Source organism: Pipistrellus kuhlii, unplaced genomic scaffold (genome assembly GCF_014108245.1).
Source record: "Pipistrellus kuhlii isolate mPipKuh1 unplaced genomic scaffold, mPipKuh1.p scaffold_m20_p_1, whole genome shotgun sequence".
NCBI lineage: Eukaryota > Metazoa > Chordata > Mammalia > Chiroptera > Vespertilionidae > Pipistrellus > Pipistrellus kuhlii.
In genome coordinates, this window is record NW_023425404.1 from 171,669,695 (window position 1) to 171,690,635 (window position 20,941).

General features: G+C 40.5%; 1 protein-coding gene across 9 annotated transcripts in view; it reads left to right on the forward strand.

Moving 5' to 3' along the window:
* TEC (tec protein tyrosine kinase) overlaps positions 1–20,941 on the forward strand; it is a 119,029-nt gene that overhangs the window by 12,455 nt on the left and 85,633 nt on the right. For 7 of the 9 annotated variants that reach the window (XR_004984179.2, XM_036416902.2, XM_036416939.2 and 4 more), the window contains one exon: positions 16,655–16,840. Coding sequence is in view for 6 of the 9 variants with exons in the window: in XM_036416902.2 (XP_036272795.1) it covers positions 16,655–16,840 (186 nt within the window). In the remaining 3 variants the exon portion in view is untranslated. Of the gene's footprint in view, positions 1–16,654; positions 16,841–20,941 lie in introns of those variants that run through there. The other 2 variants (XM_036416966.1, XM_036416982.1) reach the window with 1 other exon arrangement.

Genomic DNA, 20,941 nt, shown 5'->3' on the forward strand with positions numbered 1-20,941 from the left:
CATGAACTGACTTATGCTTTTATAAGGTTGTGTTGATTGATGAAATGGAGAGAGGATTATAACAAGATGAGGAAAGAAATAGTGAGCCCTCTTAGGAGGATATTGCAATAGTCCTGACTAGGGATGATGGTGGCTATGTCAATTAATTGCCCCAGTAATGACAAGTAACAAACATCCCCAGAAACTCAGTGGTGTATAGACATAAGGATTTGTTTTTGTTCATCAGTTAATGGGACGTCTGGGTAGTTCTGCTGATCTGGACCAGGCTCAGCTGATTGTGACTGGTCTTGCCCATGTGTCTCTAATCAAATGTAGGTCAGGTAGGCAGCTCTGTGATGTTGCTGGGGTTTCTGATGTATTTGGGGGGGGGGGGGGCAGATAGCTATTGACTGTCTAGGATGACCTCAGCTAAGATGGCTGGGACAACTCTGCTCTCCTCTGTGTTTATGTTACATCTCTCTAATAGGCTAGCAAGGTCATATATTCATGGTAATCACAAAAAAAGTAAGAGAAAAAGTACAAACAAGCAGGCAGATTTTTAAGCCTTAACCTGTGTTAAGTTTGCTGCTATCCCATTGGACCAAGAAAGTGACATGGTTTACCCACAGTTAGTGTGGAAGGGCATTGCTCAAGGACAGGAATAAAGCAATGTGAAAAGACACAGGGCCAGTAGTACAGTCAATCTATTGTGTAATGCCAGAAGAGTGAAGGGCTATAATATTTTGGAGGTACAGTCCAAAGAATGTGCTGATGGATTAGATTTGAAGTATGAAAGAGAGGAATAAATCAAAGGTAACTCTTAAAATGTTGGCTGATGCTGAAACTGGTTTGGCTCAATGGATAGAGCGTTGGCTTGTGTACTGAAAGGTCCTGGGTTCGATTCTGGTCAAGGGCATGTACCTTGGTTGCGGGCATATCCCCAGTAGGGGGTGTGCAAGAGGCAGCTGATTGATGACTCTCTCTCATCGATGTTTCTAACTATCTCTCTCCCTTCCTCTCTGTAAAAATCAATAAAATATATATATATATAAAAAATGTTGGCTGAGCAGTGGAGAGGTGGTCAGATCATTTGCTCAGATGGTAAAGAGTAGGTAAAGAACCAGTTTTAGGGGAGTATCTAGAGTTGTGTTTCAGCCATTTTATGTTTGAGATACCTGTTGAGATTTAAATAAAGATGCTTGGTTTACAATTGGATATATAAATCTGAAGTTCTTGGGGACAGGGCTAAAAATGTAGATTTCAGATGGTATTTCATACCATGGAATTGGATGAGGTCATTCCTGAGAAGAATATATAAATGAAGAAGCAAAGCAAGCCCAGGATAGAGCCTTGGTACACACCCGTGTTTATAAGTAAAGCAGAAAAAAATAGAAGCTAATAAATGGGACTGAGAACATAAGATACAGCCTCTGAGATCAGAGAAAAATCCATGAAACTTGGTGTCACAGAGAACTTAGAAAAGTTACGCATTTCAAAGAGAGGGATGGTCAGTTGTGGTAAGTCAGATAAGAACAGGTAAAAAAAAAAGGAAAAAGAAAAAAAAAAGAACTGAGGTCAAGTAAAATAACAGAGTAACAATCAATGGGTTTGGTAAGAAGGAGGTCCTTGGTGACTTCGGTCATAGTGGAATGCTGGAGATAGAACTCCAACTGGAGGGTTTGGAGGAAAGCTCATGATGAGAAGTAGGAACAGCAATCCTAATTCCATTTTTTAAGAGCTGGTGCCGCAAAGGGAAACAGAAGTGACTTGGTATTTGGAGGTGAATGTAGGTCAGGGGAATGGTTTATGACCGGGCACGTAAGTGATGCTACTCTGCCAAAGGGGATGACCCAATAGAGGGATCAGGGGCATCAAAGAGAGGGGGAAACAGCAGGCCAGCCATGTTTGAGATGGCAAGAGACAATGGGATTGAGAATTTAAAAATAAACCAGTCTGTATATTACTTACTTCAGAGAAATTTGCATTCTATATTTTATTTCTAATTTTGTAATGAAAGGATATGTCCACCACTTGGACAGTTTCAGCCACAGCCAGGACTGGGACATATCTGAGTATTGTTGTCACACTGGGCAGGTTGAGTGCCTCTGTGTTAGGCTTATTACTCAGCTACTATTGTGGAGAAGGTACCGTTTTGGAATCATTCTGCTCTGTAGGTGGTGCTCAGTGTTTCTTATGATGATGGTGAAACTGGTAAATTCAGTTTCTTAGATTTTTGATATGGATAGCAAGTTGGGCAGGTTCTGAGCAGAGAGCTAAGAAGGGAGTATGAATTAATGTGCCACTTCCTTGTTCAGGTTTTATACCAGTATGACTTGATGTTTTGATAAATATAAAGTACCAATTTCACCCAGCAATGCAGGTAATACCACTTTTTTTGCATAGACTAGCAGACTTTAGGATGGTTGGCTAATGTAGTTCAGTAGATCCTAGACAAGATTCGCATTCTAGGATTTCAGCAAAGTGATAGAAATTTTGCTTTTTTTGTGTTTTTAAAGCCAGTGAAACTTTAATTTTAAAGGGTAATGTAAAGCAAATGTATTAAATAAATGGCAATTTAAAATGTATTTTGTGTACATTTGGTGGTATTTAAGTAACTATATTTATCAACCGTCCTGGGATATGTGTTTTGTACCGTGGGTACGTATGGTGGTTATCAAGGTAGGGGGGGAGGTAATAAAGTATAAAAGGGACCAAGTATAAAGTGACAAAAGATGATTTGACTTTGAGTGGTAGGCACACAATACAATATGCAGATCACGTATCATAGAAATGCACATTTGAAACCTATATAATCCTGTAAACCAATGTTACCCCAATAAATTTAACAATCTTTATGTAAAAAAATACAAACAACAGCAACAACAACAAAATTATATAGTATCATATGTCTCAGTTATCTATTACTACATAACAAACCACCCTCCACTTAAAGGCATACAACAGCAACCACCATTTTATCATACTCATCCTATGTAATAAAGAGGTAATGTGCAAATTGACCCTCACACCCTCACAAGATGGCTGCCTACAACCAGGCCAGCAGGGGGGGTTTAGTGAGGGATGACCAAATGACTAAACAAGCAGGCTGCATGGGATGACCAGGCCTGCAGGAGGGGGCAGTAAGAGGTGACCAGGCTGGCAGGTGGAGCAATAGGGGTGACCAGGCTGGTGGCGGGGAGCAGTTAGGAGCAACCAGGTCGGCAGAGATGGGGCAGTTGGGGGCGAATTGGCTGGCACTGAGGGGCAGTTAGGGGCAACCAGGCTGGCAGGGGGGGCAGTGAGGAACAGTCAGGCCAGCAACGGGGGCGGTGGGGGGTGTTAGGGGTGACTAGGCAGGTAGGCAGGTGAGTGATTAGGAGCCAGCGGTCCAGGATAGTGAGAGGGATATCCGACTGCTGATTGTTAGAGGGATATCGAGCCTAAACCAGCAGTCGGACATCCCTCAAGAAGTCTTGAATTGATTGGAGAGGGTGCAGGCTGGGCTGAGGGAACCCTCTCCCCCCCCCCCCCCCCGGCCTCCCATCCACAAATGTCATGTAATGGACCTCTAGTAGAATCTATAAGGATTGGACAGCACAAGATGTCGACTCCACAATGTGCTCTTATCTTTGAAATCTTGATAGCTGGGTGTGACTCAGACAACTTAGAATCCCCTGAAAGTTTTCTCCCTTTATATGTCTGGCTCCTAGGCTGGGATGACTTGAAAGATGAGTTCAGCTAGAATTCTCCGCTGGTACACCTGTGTGTGGCTTTTCCATTTGGCGCAAGCTTCCCTTACTCTGGTTGCTGGGCTTTAAGCGTGAGAGTCCAAAAGAACTAGGCAGGAGCCACACATTTTTATTTGCTTTATATCCCTGATACTTTTTGAACGTAGTTTGTAATTTTTATTTATTATAAGTAATATATGAGAAGGTTTTCTGTGGACTTAGTATTTTTGTCAGTTTGTTTGTTTTCCTCTTAGAGATCACGTATATAACAGCTCTTTAATAACTGAGCTCCACCAACCTTAGAAGTAAGGTTAACTATTTTTCTGGTCAAATTTGCCTTCTTGTTTTCGTATGCTCTGTGATTTCAGTTATGCTGGTTACCTTTGATGAGAGAGAAACATCGATCAGCTGCCTCTTGCACAGCCTCTACTGGGAATGTGCCTGCAACCAAGGTACATGCCCTTGACTGGAATCGAAACTGGGACCCTTCAGTCTGCAGGCTGACACTCTATCCACTGAGCCAAATCGGTTAGGGCGAGGAAGACATTCTTATAAAGGAGAGCTCACCCACCTTTATTTACTTTCACTTGTCTGCCTTGGTTCCCTTTCTCCTTGTCCTTCTCCTTTCGACTTATTCTATTCTCAGTGCTAAAGTGTTGGATGACAGGGGCATGGAAAACCATTTAAAGGAAAGCTCTTCAACATATTTAAAAATTTTTTGTTATGGAAAATTTCAAACAAAAATAGGGTAGTGTGAAGGAAAAGAGCCACATGCTGACCTGACAAGCTCAGGGGAGGCCTGCATGGCAGTCTTGCAAACTCAGAGACCTAAAATAACCACAAAAGATGGTTTGAAAATTAAATATCTAACTACACACAGGTTATAGTGGGTAGTCGTGTCCTAGACCGATATTTCACCTGACAACGATCAACTTAGACCTTCTTCTTCTTCTTTTTTAAAAAAAAAATATATTTTATTGATTTTTTACGAGAGGAAGAGAGAGGGATAGAGAGTTAGAAACATGGATGAGAGAGAAACATCGATCAGCTGCCTCCTGCACACCCCCACTGGGGCTGTGCCCGCAATCAAGGTACATGCCCCTGACCAGAATCGAACCCTGGACCTTTCAGTCCATGGGCTGACGCTCTATCCATTGAGCCAAACCCCAAACCAGTTTTGGCAGATCTTCTTTACTGAGCCCATTGGCCTTCCTGCCTCTAAGATAACATATGTATGGGATGTCTGGGTAACTTGTAACTTCCCCTTTTCTGGAGCCCCTGGGGCACAACCAAATGTGGTGGGTGCCAGGTCAGATGCCTCAAATTCCTTCTTTATCAAGTTTATTGTTCCTGCACCCACCTAAGTGTCCATCATTTTACTTTTTATCCAATCCCAGGGGTTTCCCACCGCTTTGCTTTCTTCTGCCTCCTTAATCCATCACCAATGAATTTCATGTAACCCACCTATGTCCTTCCTTTGATTGCAATGTATAAATAGAAATGTAACCCACCATTCTTTGGAGCATTATCTCAATCCATTAAGGTTGTGCTTCCTGGCATATGTTGACAGTTTGGCTGAAATAAACTCACAAAAATTCTTTACAGGTTTCAGTTTTGTTTTGTTTTCGTTAACAGTAGTATAATGAACCCCTGTATCTACCTCTTAGCTTCACTAGTTATCAACTCAAGAACAATTTTATTTTGTCTGTACACCCACCTACCCCATACCAAATTATGAAGCAAATCACAGGTATTATTGTACCTCTAAAATTTTCAGTATGTAGCTGCAAAAGAAAATTCTTAAAAAATACACAATACTATTATCACACCCAAAAAACTCTAAAACAATCCAACACTATCTTTAAAAAAAAATTTTTTTTTATTGATTTCAGAGGGACAGGGAGAGAAAGAGAGAGATAGAAACATCAATAATGAGAGAGAATCATTGATTGGTTGCTTCCTGCACACCCCCTACTGGGGATGGAGCCAGCAACCTGGGCATGTGCCCTTGATCAGAATTGAACCTGGGACCCTTCAGTCCTCAGGCTGACACTCTAGCTACTGAGCTAAACCAGCTAAGGCATAACACAATCTTTTTTTTAAAAAAAATCTTTATCTGAGGATATTTTTTCTCATTGATTTGTAGAGAGAGTGGAAAGGAGAGAGAGAGAGAGAGAGAGAGAGAGAGAGGGAATTCGATGTAAGAGAAACGCATAGGTTGGCTGCCTACAGCTTGCACCCCTACTGGGGCTGGGGAACCTGCCACCAAGGTACATGCCCTTGACCTGGAATTGAACCTGCCACTCTTAGGTCCACAGGCCAATGCTCTAATCCACATGTGTCAAACACAAGGCCCGTGGGCCAAATCCGTCCCGCCAGGCCTTGCAATGTGGCCCGCACCGCGCTGTCATCACTGCACTCCGCTGCATTTCCATCACAATGACAGTTTATGACTGTTCAGTAAACCATTCGGCCCGCGATTTAGGCTGGATTTTAGATTTTTGCCCCTTCTCTGATTGAGTTCGACACCCCTACTCTAATCACTGAGCAAACCAGCCAGGGCTCAACACTATCTTGATTTTATCAAATCTTAATATTAGGAAACCAATGTTACAAAAACCATAATGTTATTAATATCCAGTTAGTGTTGCCACAGTGTCTCATCACACATTTCAGCTAGTTGAGTTGTCTCAGGACTTTTAAATTTCATTGAATCCTCCTCAGTCATTCTTTTTGTTCTTGAACTATTTTGTTAAAAAGCTTTCTCATTCTTGTAAAAACAGTTGAATGCAATAATGCCTTGGATTCTCTATTCCTATTTTAAAAACCATAAGGAAAAAAATACGTTGACATAGACATATGGTCCTCATTAAAAACCATTTCGAATACTGCAGTCAGGGAACACATATAGGCATTTGATTATTTTACATACAATTTCCAAATTTCTTTATTCTTATGTTTTTTTCTAATAAAAGGTACTCACTTGGGATACTTGCTATTTATGCCTGTTTTCAATGGTTATTGTTTCCCTTTGAAATAGCATGAAGCAAAAAGAGAAGTATTTGTTTTATGTCAGAAATTCCCGCATCTGGGGAGGATTAGTGCCAGAATATTGTCACTTAAAGTGAATCCACTTAAATATCATAGCAAGCAGTAAGAGAAAAGAAAAAGCCCAGTATGATTCAGACTTTTAACATGTTTATTTTATCTCATATATGGCACCACTTAGATTATGCTTGCTAACTCTTAGAACAAAGAGTGAATCAAGTACTAATTGTTTTCTTGAGATAGTTTTTTTCTGATGGAAATGCATGATAAACTTTTACTTCCTTCACTTCATTTGAATTTGTCAGCACAATCTAAAGAGGGCCATTTTTTTTCAAAAGCAGTAGAAAGCTTAATCAGTTTTTGCATGGGTGTGTCTACTAGGTAGAATAAAGGGTAAACCACTATAACAAAGAACGATTATGTGTAATTTCAAAAATAAGGTAGAAGTGTGTTTATTTCTTACAATGTCTAGGCTGGAGGGAGGGGCCGCTCTGCTCCATGAAGTCATTCAAAGACCAGGTTCCAGTTCCATTTCATTCCCACTTTGGCTCCTTTGGGTGTTGCCTGGAATGTATAGTGTTAACGGAAAAAAAAAAACCCAACACAAAACCATTGAAATCTGTAAAGAATTTTAGTGAGTTTATTTGAGCCAAACTGTCGATATCTGTCGTGAAGCAGAACCTCAATGGATTGAGATAATGCTCCAAAGAATGGCGGGTTACATTTCTATTAATACATTGCAATCAAAGGAGGGACACAGGTGGGTTACATGAAATTCATTGTTGATGGAGTAACGAGGTGGGATAAAGCAAAGCGGTGGGAAACCCCTGGGATTGGATAATAAGTAAAATGGCGGGAAGTGCAGGAGCAATTAACATGATAACGAAGGAATTTGAGGCATCTGTCCTGGCACCCACCACAATTGGTTGTGCCCCAGGGGCTCCAGAAAAAGGGAAGTTACAAGTTACCCAGACATCTCATAGATATGTTATCTTAGAGGCAGGAAGGCCAATGGGCTCAGTAAAGAAGATCTAAATTGATCTTTGTCAGGTGAGATATCGGCCTAGAACATGACTACCCACTATAACCTGTTTGTAGTTAGATATTTAATTTTCAAACCATCTTTTGCGGTTATTTTAGGTCTCTGAGTTTGCAAGACTGCCATGCAGGCCTCCCCTGAGCTTGTCAGGTCAGCATGTGGCTCTTTTCCTCCACACCTGGAATGCATAGGGGAAGCTGAGTTTGCCCTCCGCGCTTTCCAGCTGGTGGGAAAGCGGAGAATGCTCTACCCAGGGGAAGTCACTTGTCTTTAAATTGAAGACGATCCATATCTCACTTCTGCACATACCCCTTAGGCTTGTTGAGGAAAGAAACAATTTAAGCTAGGTCACCAAACCAAAACGCAGTAACTAGCTTAACTGCAGTTCCAGACTCTCCCAGGAGTGGAATCTCCTGATCAGCACTGGTGAGGTGATCTGTTTGATAAAACCCCAGCATTCTTCTTAGGGAAGCTGTCCTTGCCTGGAACACTCCACTTAATTTCTTAGTCCTACAGTCCCTCCCTCCCTCCCTCCCTCCCTCCCTCCCTCCCTCCCTCCCTCCCTTCCTCCTTCCTTCCTTCCTTCCTTCCTTCCTTCCTTCCTTCCTTCCTTCCTTCCTTCCTTCCTTCCTTCCTTCCTTCCTTCCTTCCTTCTGCCTTGAAAACCTTCTATTTTGTGCAGCTCATTGGAGCTCCCTTCTGGTTGCTAGATGGGATACTGCCCAATTCATGAATCACTATATAAAGCCGATTAAATACCTAAATATATTCAATTGAATTTTGTTCTTTAGTAGGCTTTAACTTAGATGCCCATACCTAACTGCAGAGAAGGCTGGGAAATATCATCTCTAGTCCATATGTCCAGGAAGGGAGAATGGATTGGTGTGTGTGTGTGTGTGTGGGGGGGGGGGGGGTTGGGTGGTGGTGGAAAAGGGAGCAAAGAGCACTTTTGTACTGTGTATCTTACTATTTTGATTATAAATCATTCTATATTCTGTTTTGACACTTCTGTTGTGTTATTTTTTAGTGTGATTCAGCAATTCTCCAGTGTCGCTCTCATTCATGTCTTGATCCTCATCTTTCGAGTGTTTCCTAGTTCATTGGCACCTGTATTATTGACTGTTGTATTATTGGCACCTGTATTAAGACCAGCAAAGCAGAACCTAGTAACATGAAAGGGATATTTCCTGGGGGCCTATGTGGTCTGTTGATAAAGGACCATTTTTATGTTATGATAACTTTTGCTTCTCCTTAGAACCATTGAACTATGGATCTCATGTATAATAAGTTTATGTGTTGATTCTTGGAAGTGTTGCACGTGGTTTATTTTCTGAAACATTTCCCTCCATTTATTGCTATTTTTTTCTTCCTCTTTGTAAATGGTGAGGTTCCCAACCCCAGTGGCAGCCAGAGGCCACAGAGGGGAATTGCAGTACAGGCCCACGCTGTGCTGAAGAACACCTGCTGTCTGTGCCTATCCCTTTGTCACACGGACAATATGGAACAGCTCTTCTCCGCACAGCACTGCTCGGTCTGTTTCCAGGTTCACCTGCCTCGTTAGTCCAGTCACCCACCATATGGTAGTGAGCTGGGGTCCAGGGTACATTACCAGGAAAGAGAAGTCAGCTGGCCTCTGTAACTTTGGCCTTTTGTCATCTCTTTAGGTAAGGGTTTTACTAGATATTAAAAAAAAACCCAAACATTTATTTTTCAGTTACCATTGACATGTAATATTAGTTTCAGGTAGGAGTAGAAATTCTGAAACAGAGAGCTTTAACTAAACTCTACTGATCTGAGGGAATAGTACAGCACAGTGATTAGACATTTATATAACTTATAAAGTGATCACCCAAGTAAGTCTGGTACCCATCTGCTATACATAGTTATTACAATAATATCGACTATACTAGAGGCCCAGTGCATGAAATCATGTGAGCATAGCTCGCTGCTGTTTGCTGCCGCTCACGGTCCTGCCCGCTGCCCGCCAATGTGAGCTGTGAGCCACCATGAGCTGCCTTGCCTGCTGCTGTGAGCTTCTGCTATCCCTTTATGGTGAAGAAGGTACTAAGATCTTTTGGTTAAAATTGCCCAACTGTGAAACTAGAATCATTAGGCTGGTACTCAGATTTGCAACACTGGACAGGAATACAAATTCTTGGTGGCTTGGGTTTCTCATGGATGAAACTGTGATAGTTTCCATTATCTACTTCAGAATACTGGTGCTCCAAGAATAGACATACAGAACAGTGGAACAGAACAGAGAACCCAGAAATTGACACAAGTCATTATGCTCAATTAATATTTGACAAAATAGGCCAGAGCCTACAAAGGAGTCAAGACAATTTTTTCAATAAATGGTGTTGGGAAAACTGGACAGATAGTTGCAAAAAATTGAAACTAGACCACCAACGTACACCATACACAAAAATAAACTCAAAATGGATAAAGGACTTAAATGTAAGATGGAAAACCATAAAAATCTTAGAAGAAGCCATAGGCAGCAAAATAGCAGACATTGTTGTAGCAATATCTTTAATGATACAGATCCTAGGGCAATGGAGACTAAGGAGAAAATAAACAAATGGGACTACATCAGAATAAAAAGCTTCTGCACAGCAAAAGATATCATCAACAAAACAATAAGAAAGCATGGGAGAAATATTTACCAATGTTATCTCCGATAAGGGTTTAATCTCCAAAATTTACAGAGAACTCATTCAACTTAACAAAAGGAAGATAAACAATCCAATCAAAGGACCTAAATAGATACTTTTCGAAAGAGGACATTCAGAAAGCAAAGAGACATATGAAAACATGCTCCAAGTCACTAATCATCTGAGAGATGCAAATGAAAACAACAATGAGATTCCATTTCACACATGTCAGAATGGCTATCATCAACAAATCAACAAACAAGTGCTGGAGAGCATGGGAGAAAAAGGCAGCCTCATGCACTGCTGGTGGGAATGCAGACTGGTGCAGCCACTGGAAAACAGTGTGGAGTTTCCTCAAAAAATTAAAAATGGAATTCCCATTTGACCCAGTGACCCACTTCTAGGATTATATCCCAAGAAACCAGAAACACCAATCAGAAAGGATATATGCATCCCTATGTTCACAGCACAATTTACAATAACTAAGATTTGGAAACAGCCTAAGTGCCCATTAGCAGATGAGTGGATTAGAAAACTGTGGTACATCTACACAATGGATTACTACACTGCTATAAAAAAGAAGGAATCCTTACCATTTGCAACAACATGGATGGAACTGGAGAGCATTATGCTAAGTGAAATAAGCCAGTCAGAGAAAGAGAAATATCACATGATCTCACTCATTTATAGATAATAAAGAACATTATGAACTGATGAACAAAAATAGATACAGAGGCAGAGAAGCATCGAATAGACTGTCAAACTACAGCGATAAGACTGGGGAGGATTGTGGAGGGGAGGTAAGAGATCAACTGAAGAACTTGTATGCATGCATATAAGCATAACCAATGGATGCAAGACACTGGCAGGGGAAGGAGGCGGGCAGTGAGGGCATGTGTGGGGGCAGAGGCGGGTGGTAGGGAAGGCCGAGGGAAGGTCAATGGGGAATAAAAGGAGACAAATGTAGTACTGTTTGCAATTCTTTAAACAATAAAATAAAATAAAAAGAATATTGGTGTTCAAAGACTACAGTGTTATCTTTTCTAAACTTCTTAAAAATTTAATTTTTTAAAAATTGAGGTAAATTGACATATAACATTATTAGTGTCAGTTGTGCAACATGATTGGATTTTTGAATATATTGAAAAATGATCACAATAAGTCTAGTTAACATTAAGATTTACTCTCAGTAACTTTCAAATATGTAGTTTAGTATTATCAACTACAATCACCATGCTGTACATCACATTCCCAGGACTGATTTGTTTTATTATTGGAAATTGGCACCTTTTGATCTCCTTTACCCATCTGGCCCACCCTCTAATCCTATGAGCTTGTTTTTTTTTTGTTTTTTTTTAAAGAACTCACATATGAAAGTTACCGTATTTTTCGGACCATAAGACGCTCCGAACCATAAGACGCACCAGTTTTTAGAGAAGGGAAATGAAGAAAAAAAGATTCTGAAACAAATAGTGTCCTAAAATATTTTATGTGCATTAAAACCCAACATCACAGTCATAAACACATGTAATCAACCCTGTAAAGTAAACAGCAGCATTTAGAACCATTTTAGAGCTGGGCAAGCACACAGAGACCACACAGAGCCGGGCAAGTAAAAAAACTTTTTTTTAAAGTGTATGTGTAGGCTATATTTGGACCATAAGACGCAGGGACTTTTCCCCCCCACTTCTGGGGGGAAAAAAGTGCGTCTTATGGTCCGAAAAATACGGTATATCATATGGTATTTTTCTTCCTGTGTCTGACTTATTTCACTTAGCTTAATACCCTCAATGTCTATCCTTGCTATTGCAGTGGTAAGATTTTTTTCTTTTTATGGCTGCATAATATTCCATTGTGTACATATACCACATCTTCTTTATCCATTCATCCATTGATGGATACTTAGATTGTTTCCATATCTTGGCTATTATAAATAATGCTGCAATGAACATAGGGCTGCATAATTTTTTCAACTTAGTGTTTTTAAGTTTTTCAGCTATACTAGTATATACTAGAGAGGGATTGCTGGATCATATGGTAATGCTAATCTTAATTTTTTTTGAGGAGCCTCCATACTATTTTCCATAGTGGCTGCACCAATTTACATTCCCACCACTAGTGAACAAGGGTTCCTTTTTTTTCACACCTTTGCCACACTTATTTCTTGTCATAGATACAGACAACAGTGTGGTGATGGCCAGCAGAAGGGAAGGGAGGTGGTGGGGGGGCTGGGTGCGAGCAGGCAAAGGGGGGAAATAGGAACATCTCTAATAGTGTTAACAATAAAAATAAAGTTGAAACAAATGACCTTCCAGACCATAAGGTCTCTGTTGCAGCGACGTACCGCTGCCATTGTAGTGTGAAAGCAGTTACAGGCAATATGTAAATAACTGAGTATGGCTGTGTTGTAATAACACTTTAATTACAAATATAAAAAATAAAAAAATAAAATAAATCAATTCCAGGGAAAATAAAGAATTTTGCTGAAAAGGAAAAATAATCTCAGTATTCTACCAAGTTCAGCTCTGTGGAATACATCTAGAACAGCAGTCGCCAACCTTTCGGACCTCACAGACCACTGGTGGTGACCACTGATCTAGAACATCATAATAATGTAAACAAAAAATAGTAACCTTACTACTCATATAAATATATTGAGGATAAGTGAGTACAGGAAGCGTGCTTGTGTGTGGGTGGGGAGTGCATTGTGAAAGACCTATATCCTTCACAGTACTAGTAGGAAGTCATTAGAGCATACCTCAAATTGAAAAACCAAGAAGTAGCAACATAAGTAGGTTACTTAGAGAGTGACGGTACAAACAAATAAAAAAATAAAAATGTTTGCCTCTGAGAATCAGAAAATTATTGGAAGATGGCAGTGGGAAGGTATATGCTCTCTACTCTCCTCCCCTAAAAGTCTATTAAAACTTAAAAACAAACAAACAGACAAAAAAAACCCAGGAAAATATTCCTGTCTTCTTTAGAGAATTGTTTATTTTATTTTGTTAAGTTGGCAAAGTTTTCACTGATTAACTGTAGATCTTCTCTCAATACCTTTAGGCTCATATCCTGAAAAAAAACTCGTAACTTGATCTAATTTGGCCTATTTGCTCTGTTGGCCTGCTGCTCAATGTCATTTTAGGTTTTCCCTTCAGCATTGTCTGGGAGATTCTTTTTACCTTTCTTTTGTGTTGGAACCTCTGTTTCCTGTCTTCTGTGTATTTTGTGGCTTACGTCTTTCTTTTGGTAGAGTACATCCTCAAGTGGCTTTAAAATATATATATATATATATATATATATATATATATATATATATATATATATATAATTGATTTTTTACAGAGAGGAAGAAGAGGGATAGAGAGTTAGAAACATTGATGAGAGAGAATCATCGATCAGCTGCCTCTTGCACACCCCCCACTGGGATGTGCCCGCAACCAGGGTACATGCCCTTGACCAGAATCGAACCTGGGACCTTTCAGTCCGCAGGCTGATGCTCTATCCACAGAGCCAAACCGGTTTTGGCTCAAGTGGCTTTTTGAGAAGGCTGAATAGGAGGTAAGATTTTTTAAGCCTTGCATATTTGAAAGATGCCTTTATTCTCTTGTCACTGCATTGCTAGTTTGGCTGAGTATAGAATTTTGGGTTAGAAACCAGTTTCCTTTGGGATTTTTCGCCATCATCCTGTATTGCCCTGATGATTGCCGCTCTGAATTTCAGTCCTTTCTGTGAAACCCACTTTTAAGCTTGTGGAATCACCTGCCCCTGGTGTTGAGACCTTTTGCCTCTAGAGCTTAAGACGAGCCACACCCCACTTATCCTCCAGGACTTCCAAAAGCCTTCCTTTTGGTGACTATCATGTTACTCACTGGGCTGGGAACTAATTTGCATGTGGCCTGTTTTCCAGGGCATAGCTTGCTTTTCTCTTACAGTCAATTTTTGTAAATTGTTTTCACCCTGTGTTGAAGATGTGCTGCACATAGATGAAAAGATAATGTCCAAGGATGTGATATTTACCGATCAGCTTCTCAGGGGGAAAAAAGGAAAAGAGAGCACCAAATTTTTAATTTAGAACAAGGAAGACCAACTTAGATGCAAAAGGAACAAGAGGTTTTTTCCTGTCTTAGTTTAGCTAATGGGTTAATAGATCTTTTATCCAACTATTGACTCAGAGGCTGCTGAAAACAGCAAGAATGGTATAAAGAGTTAGTGGAAGACCTCAAGCTCTTTAAGGAAGTGACTCTCAAATCTGCTTGCACATTAAATTATGATGCCCAGGGCCTCACCCCAGAACAACTGAATAAAAATATCTGGGTCCTCGCCCTAACTGGTTTGACTCAGTGGATAGAGTGTCGGCCTGCGGACTGAAAGGTCCCAGGTTCGATTCTGGACAAGGGCATGTACCTTGGTTGTGGACACATCCCCAGTGTGGGGTGTGTAGGAGGCAGCTGATCAATGTTTCTCTCTCATCGATGTTTCTAACTCTCTCTTCTCCCTTCCTCTCTGTAAAAAAATCAATAAAAATATATTTAAAAGTATATGGGTCCTGGGCATGTACATTAGAAAGAAAAACTCTTGCCTTAGCTGGTTTGGCTCTGTGGTTAAAGCATTGGCCCTCAGGCTGAAGGGTTGTGGGTTTGATTCCTTGTCAAGGGCACATTCCTTGGTTGCAGGCTCCTTCCCCACTCTGATTGGGGCCTGTGGGGGAGGCAACCTATCGATGTGTCTCATATTGTTGTTTCTCTTTCTCTGTCTCTTCCCCTCAATTCTACTCTCTCTCAGAAGTCAATGGAAAAAATATCTGCCAATGAGGATTAAAAAAAGAAAAACAAAGAAGAAAATCTTAGGTTGTTCTAATATACCAGAGGCCCGGTGCATGATTTTATGCATGGGGATTGGGTGGGTCCCTCAGCCCGACCTACACCCTCTCCAATGGCTGTCTTCTGCCGGGGGCTCGCTTGCCCACTTGCCTGCTCACTGTCGCTGGCGGGACTGAAAGGACTGGGGGACTCCAGCAGCAGGCAAGTGGTGCAGCCGGATCTGCCTAGAGGCAGTCCAGTCGGGCTGCACCACCCACATACCACCCCCTGGGACTGGTGGAATTCCTTAGTGACTAACTCAGTGTCAAATCTCTGGCTGTGGTCTCAAGTAAACCCTTATGTTTTTATTTATTTATTTATTTATTTATTTTTAAATATGTGTTTATTCCAGAGAGGAATGGAGAGGGAGAGAGAGAGAGATAGAAATGATAAGAGCAAATCATTGATCAGCTGCTTCCTGCACAAACCCTACTGGGGATGGATCCCGCAACCTGGGCACGTGCTGACTCTTGACTGGGAATCGCACCATGACTTCCTGGTTCATAGGTTGCTGCTTCACCCACTTCCATTGCATTTATGGTTTGATATACAATGATGTCTGATAAAGGTGTGGTGAAGGAAGGGAAGAAATGGCTGCCACCAATTCAACTTGTCTCAAATAAGAATATTTAGCCCTTTTCTGTGTATCCTGAGTTTTCAGATAGTTACATTTTGTTGAGTATTAGAAAGTTTAGTCTGGACATGGGACTTCAAATATGGGCTGAGTAGGTTAGCTGTGACTGGGTTTCCTTTTCCCTGGTGGTTGAGAAGAGAACTGTGGAGTGTAGTAGTATAGACACGAGAGAACATCCTCATGGCTCTGGTGATTAGGGTGTTTGATCAAGATTGCATCCTTGTCAGAGCTGGAGATTGAACCATAGCCATCACTGTGGTAATTCACTTTGTTCACACATTTACCTTATCTATGTGCTTGTCCATTTTGTGTACCAACACCCTGGGCCTATTCAAATAGAAGCTTAAATCAGCCATCCAGGTGATGAATTGTACTTTTCCATCCGAGATGTTTGTTTCCTTGCAATCAAATAGCAGAAGAGCGTGCCAGAAAGTTAAGGGTTGCCTAAGGAGGTACAAAGGAGAGGATCATCATCATGGCAAACCTTGATTAGGTTTTCTATAAAATGCTGGGTGGTATGGGTGAAGAGAATGAGGCTGGAGGTAGAATGGAGGTTGAGCTTTTGTGACCTGGCATTCTCAGTCCAGGTGTGTAGAATAACATTTATTGGCTCTGGGTGCGGGGAGGATAAAGGCTCTTTTGGTGATTTGAAATGACAACATCCTTGGAAAATTAAAATGTCACATTTTATTTCAACTGCTCATTTTCTTTAGAATACTGGAATCTTCAATGGCAGGAGAAAGAGTGATCAGAAGACCGAGATGAATTTTAACACTATTCTAGAAGAGATTCTCATTAAAAGGTCACAGCAGAGAAAGAAGACATCGCCCTTAAACTACAAAGAGAGACTTTTTGTGCTAACGAAGTCCATGTTAACCTACTATGAAGGTCGAGCAGAGGTAGGAGACAATCAAAATGTGCTTTGCTGATTTCTGTGTTGTTACTATTTTGTAATACTTCCTCCCATTTTATGGAATAAGCTTTAGATTAAGGAAGTTAATAATGAAGTAAAGGTAATAATACATTATTTGGTTTTGAAAGATAAAGTTTAGGCTGTGGATATAAATTATTCATAAGTTCATTAATTATGGGTTTGGTATATATGGGTAAACATTATATATCAGCCTACTACATTAATCTGTTAATGAAAACAAATTAAATCCTTATGGAATTCATTAAGTATATTGTATAATATACATGGCTCTTTCCCATAAGTTACTGTATTACATATCAAAGTCTTCTTTAACACGTAGAAACTGTGTCTGCATCAATTCATCATAAAGTGGCACAGACCTCTGCCCTCTCTTGGTTCTCTGGACCGCAGGCTCCTCCAATATGATGGCAATAAGCTTTTATTGAAATTCTTCCTGTTAAGCACAGCTTATTGTCTTTGGGAGTGTGTTGAAAAATTCTGTTCTGGGTGGTGGAAATGCAGGCAAGCCAAACCTTCCAACTCTGACATTGGAAAACCTGTATTTTCAGTTTCCGTGACCGGCCACTCTTTGGTGTGCACTCCTTGTGCTTATTACTCACAATTAGCTCACATTTCTGCATATTCTAACGAACTGGTAATTGATCTTCCCGGCAATTTATGTTGTTTGATCTTACTCATAATAACGCAGAACAAAGCGGGTTTCATCAGTGATCTTGCATTCTGCCCAGGGAACTAAATGTAGGTCAAATGATCTGACACATCTAGGGACGCTCTGTGTGGTATTGCGAGGGAATCCAGGGGAGCACAGGGCTGGGGGTTAACCAGGAAAAAGGCCACTAAATAATAGTGAGAAAACAAGGGGTGAAAGATCTCTCTATGTTGCGATGTGGAATAAAAAATTTTCAAGTGAGTAAATCTCTATATCAACAATTGCTAGCTAAGAAATCAGGAACTTTTTATAACCGGACTTAGGTACTGCTAATTTGGTTGGTGTGTTTTCTCTATGCTGCTCCAGTATGGATACTGGCAAATGGTTTATAAAGTCTGGGAGTAGGGAGCCTACTTGGATCACGAAGGCCACCTCCAGGTGAGATGATGTGTTAGGAGAATTCACTGCACTCAGTATGTAGTTGCAGTCAGGTACAGCTTTTTTGGTTTATTACTGTGAAGGGAGTAAGAACAAAATCAGCAAAAGTAAAAGGCAAATGGGACAAGTCAGGAGGAAACCAGGCATAAGCTTGTAAGAGTTCTTTCTCCATGGAGTCACAAAGGGTGTGCACAAACTCTCTGGCATCAAATTGTGACAGTTATGAAATGTTGTTACCAGCAAGCTTGTTAGAGACTCAGTAGCTAAGGTTTTTTTTTTTTTCTTTTTTTCTTTCTTTTTTTTAAAAATATATTTTATTAATTTTTCACAGAGAGGAAGAGAGAGATAGAGAGTTAGAAACATCGATGAGAGAGAATCATCCATCAGCTGCCTCTTGCACACCAAGGTACATGCTCTTGCCTGGAATCGAACCCAGGACCTTTCAGTCCGCAGGCTGACGCTCTATCCACTGAGCCAAACCGGTCCCGGCAGTAGCCAAGGTTTTCATTGGAGGCTGATCACATAGGTGCCCTCTGCTTAGCATGTACCAACACTAAAGACTCCACAAGGAAAGCAGGTGCTCAGCTTAAACATATTGTTTGTACAAATAGTTTAGGCTCAGTGAGCTATTCATATGGGTGCTCAGAATGGCAGGGCCCTCCCAGAGTTCAAGTTTAAGCCCAGGGCCAACCCTTGAAAAGCAGGCCTTTCCCAGGATAGTTGTCTCGTAGGCCAGCTATGTTAACTCTTTTTGCAAATCGGTAGTAATACTGATGAAAATTTTTGAGCACCAAATGTATGCCAGGTACTGTGCTAAATACTTCACATGCATTACTTTCCCCCTCAAAACAATGCTAAATTGTATTATTAGTATCTTCATTTAAAAGATGAGTGATGTGAGGCTTAGAAAGTTTAAAAACTTGCACAAGATCATACACCTAATGAATTACAGGGCTGTTTTCTTCAAAGCCTATCTTTGAAACCATCTTGATACTCCAAAAAGTGGAAAAAATCTGTTAAATCTTTCTGTAATACAGGTAGAGTTGAATTTAAAAAAAGTATATTTTAATTACTTTCAGTTATGAATTTTTAAAAATTTCTTTGCAATAGAAGAACATTAACACTAGACAGGGTTTTTGTCCTGGCTCTGCCACTGTCTACCTGGACACTGTTAACAGTGCTCTTCAATTTGTATATACACCGCGTGGCCAGATTATTATGATCTCTGAATGCATAATAATCGGGCTACTCAGTGTGTGTGTGTGTGTGTGTATATATATATATATATGTACAATATATATATGTGTGTGTGTATGTGTGTGTGTGTGTGAGTATATATATATATATATATATATATATATATATATATATATATATATATTAGAGGCCCAGTGCAGAAATTCATGCATGGGTGGGATCTGGTCAACCTGGCCAGGGGGAGGGGACATGGACAGTTGGCTGGCCTGCCTGCTGGTCGAACTTCTGGTCGAGGGGGCAATTTGCATATTAGCCTTTTATTATATCGGATGTACACTGAGTGGCCAGATTATTATGCGTTCAGAGATAATAATCTGGCCACTCAGTGTATAGTTTAGAAATTACTTTTATATACATTTTTTATCTCTTTATACTCTGAACTCCTCCTTTGTCATCTCTGCTTCAACCCTAGCACTTATCCCTTCTATTACCAGGTCCCATGAATTCTCCTTCCTTTTGTTACAACTTTAAAGTGGCTCCCCACCCCATTCTCTTAGGTGGGTTACTGTTGTACCTGATTCCACTCTTGAATATTTATCTTTTGTTTACAGAGTCTTCAGAGAGATAGTGAAAACCTATAGCTTTGTATCTTCTCTAGGATCAAGTTAAAACTCCTTAGCTTGGAATTCAAGGTGCATAATGCAATTTTCTAATTTCCAACCCTTTTCCTCCGGCTCAGCCATATACCTGCAATTGCCTTTTCTCATTGCCTTTGTTAATACTGATATTAATCAGTCTATTTGGAGTGATATCCTTCTCTACCTTTCTGCCAGGATCTATCTCTCCACCCACTGTCTCTTTTAGCCACCAAAAATTTGTTGAGTGCCTAGCAGGAAGGTAGAGAAGGATATCACTCCAAGTAGACGGATCAATACCAGTATTAACAAAGGCACCATGAGAAAGGGCAATTGCAAGTATATGCGCCAGTCATCTTTCCTGATTCAGCTCACTCCCTACCTCCTCTGAAGCCTTTCCTATTCTTTCCCACTAAAAGTAGAATCCACACCTCACTTCAACCCTCTGGGCCCTGTAAACACTTTATCATGGCATCTTGGTTGTCTGACTATTTACATATCTGCATCCTTCATTGGACTTTAAACTCTTTGAGGGCAGGGTTCACAGCTTATTTATCTTTGCATTTGTGAGGGATCAGTGCACAGGGGGTACTAGGGAGGAGGGCTGGCTGGCTGGAAGGAGAGATGGAGGGACCATACTCTTAGACATAGGCAGGGCAGGTTCATCCTAACATACTAGTACATAACGAACCATGATAACCAGGAAGGTGGTCAGGTGGTCTCACTGCAAGTAGAAGAGTCAGAATTTGAACCTTGATATTCTGACTCTAAGTTCAGTGCTTTTTCCACAATGCCACCAGTGCATCCCTTATCATTTCATTCCAGCTGTACTGAAATTGAACATTGTTTGTAATGAGATGCTTGAAATTTTAGTTAAAAAAAAAAAAAAAAAAAAAAAATATATATATATATATATATATATATATATATATATATATATATTACTGATTTTTCACAGAGAGTAAGAGAGAGGGATAGAGTTAGAAACATCAATGAGAGAGAACATCGATCAGCTGCCTCTTGCACACCCCCCACTGGGGAAGTGCCCGCAACCAATGTACATGTCCTTGACTGGAATCAAACCTGGGACCCTTCAGTCCTCAGGCCAATGCTCTATCCACTGAGCCAAACTGGTCTCAGTGAAATT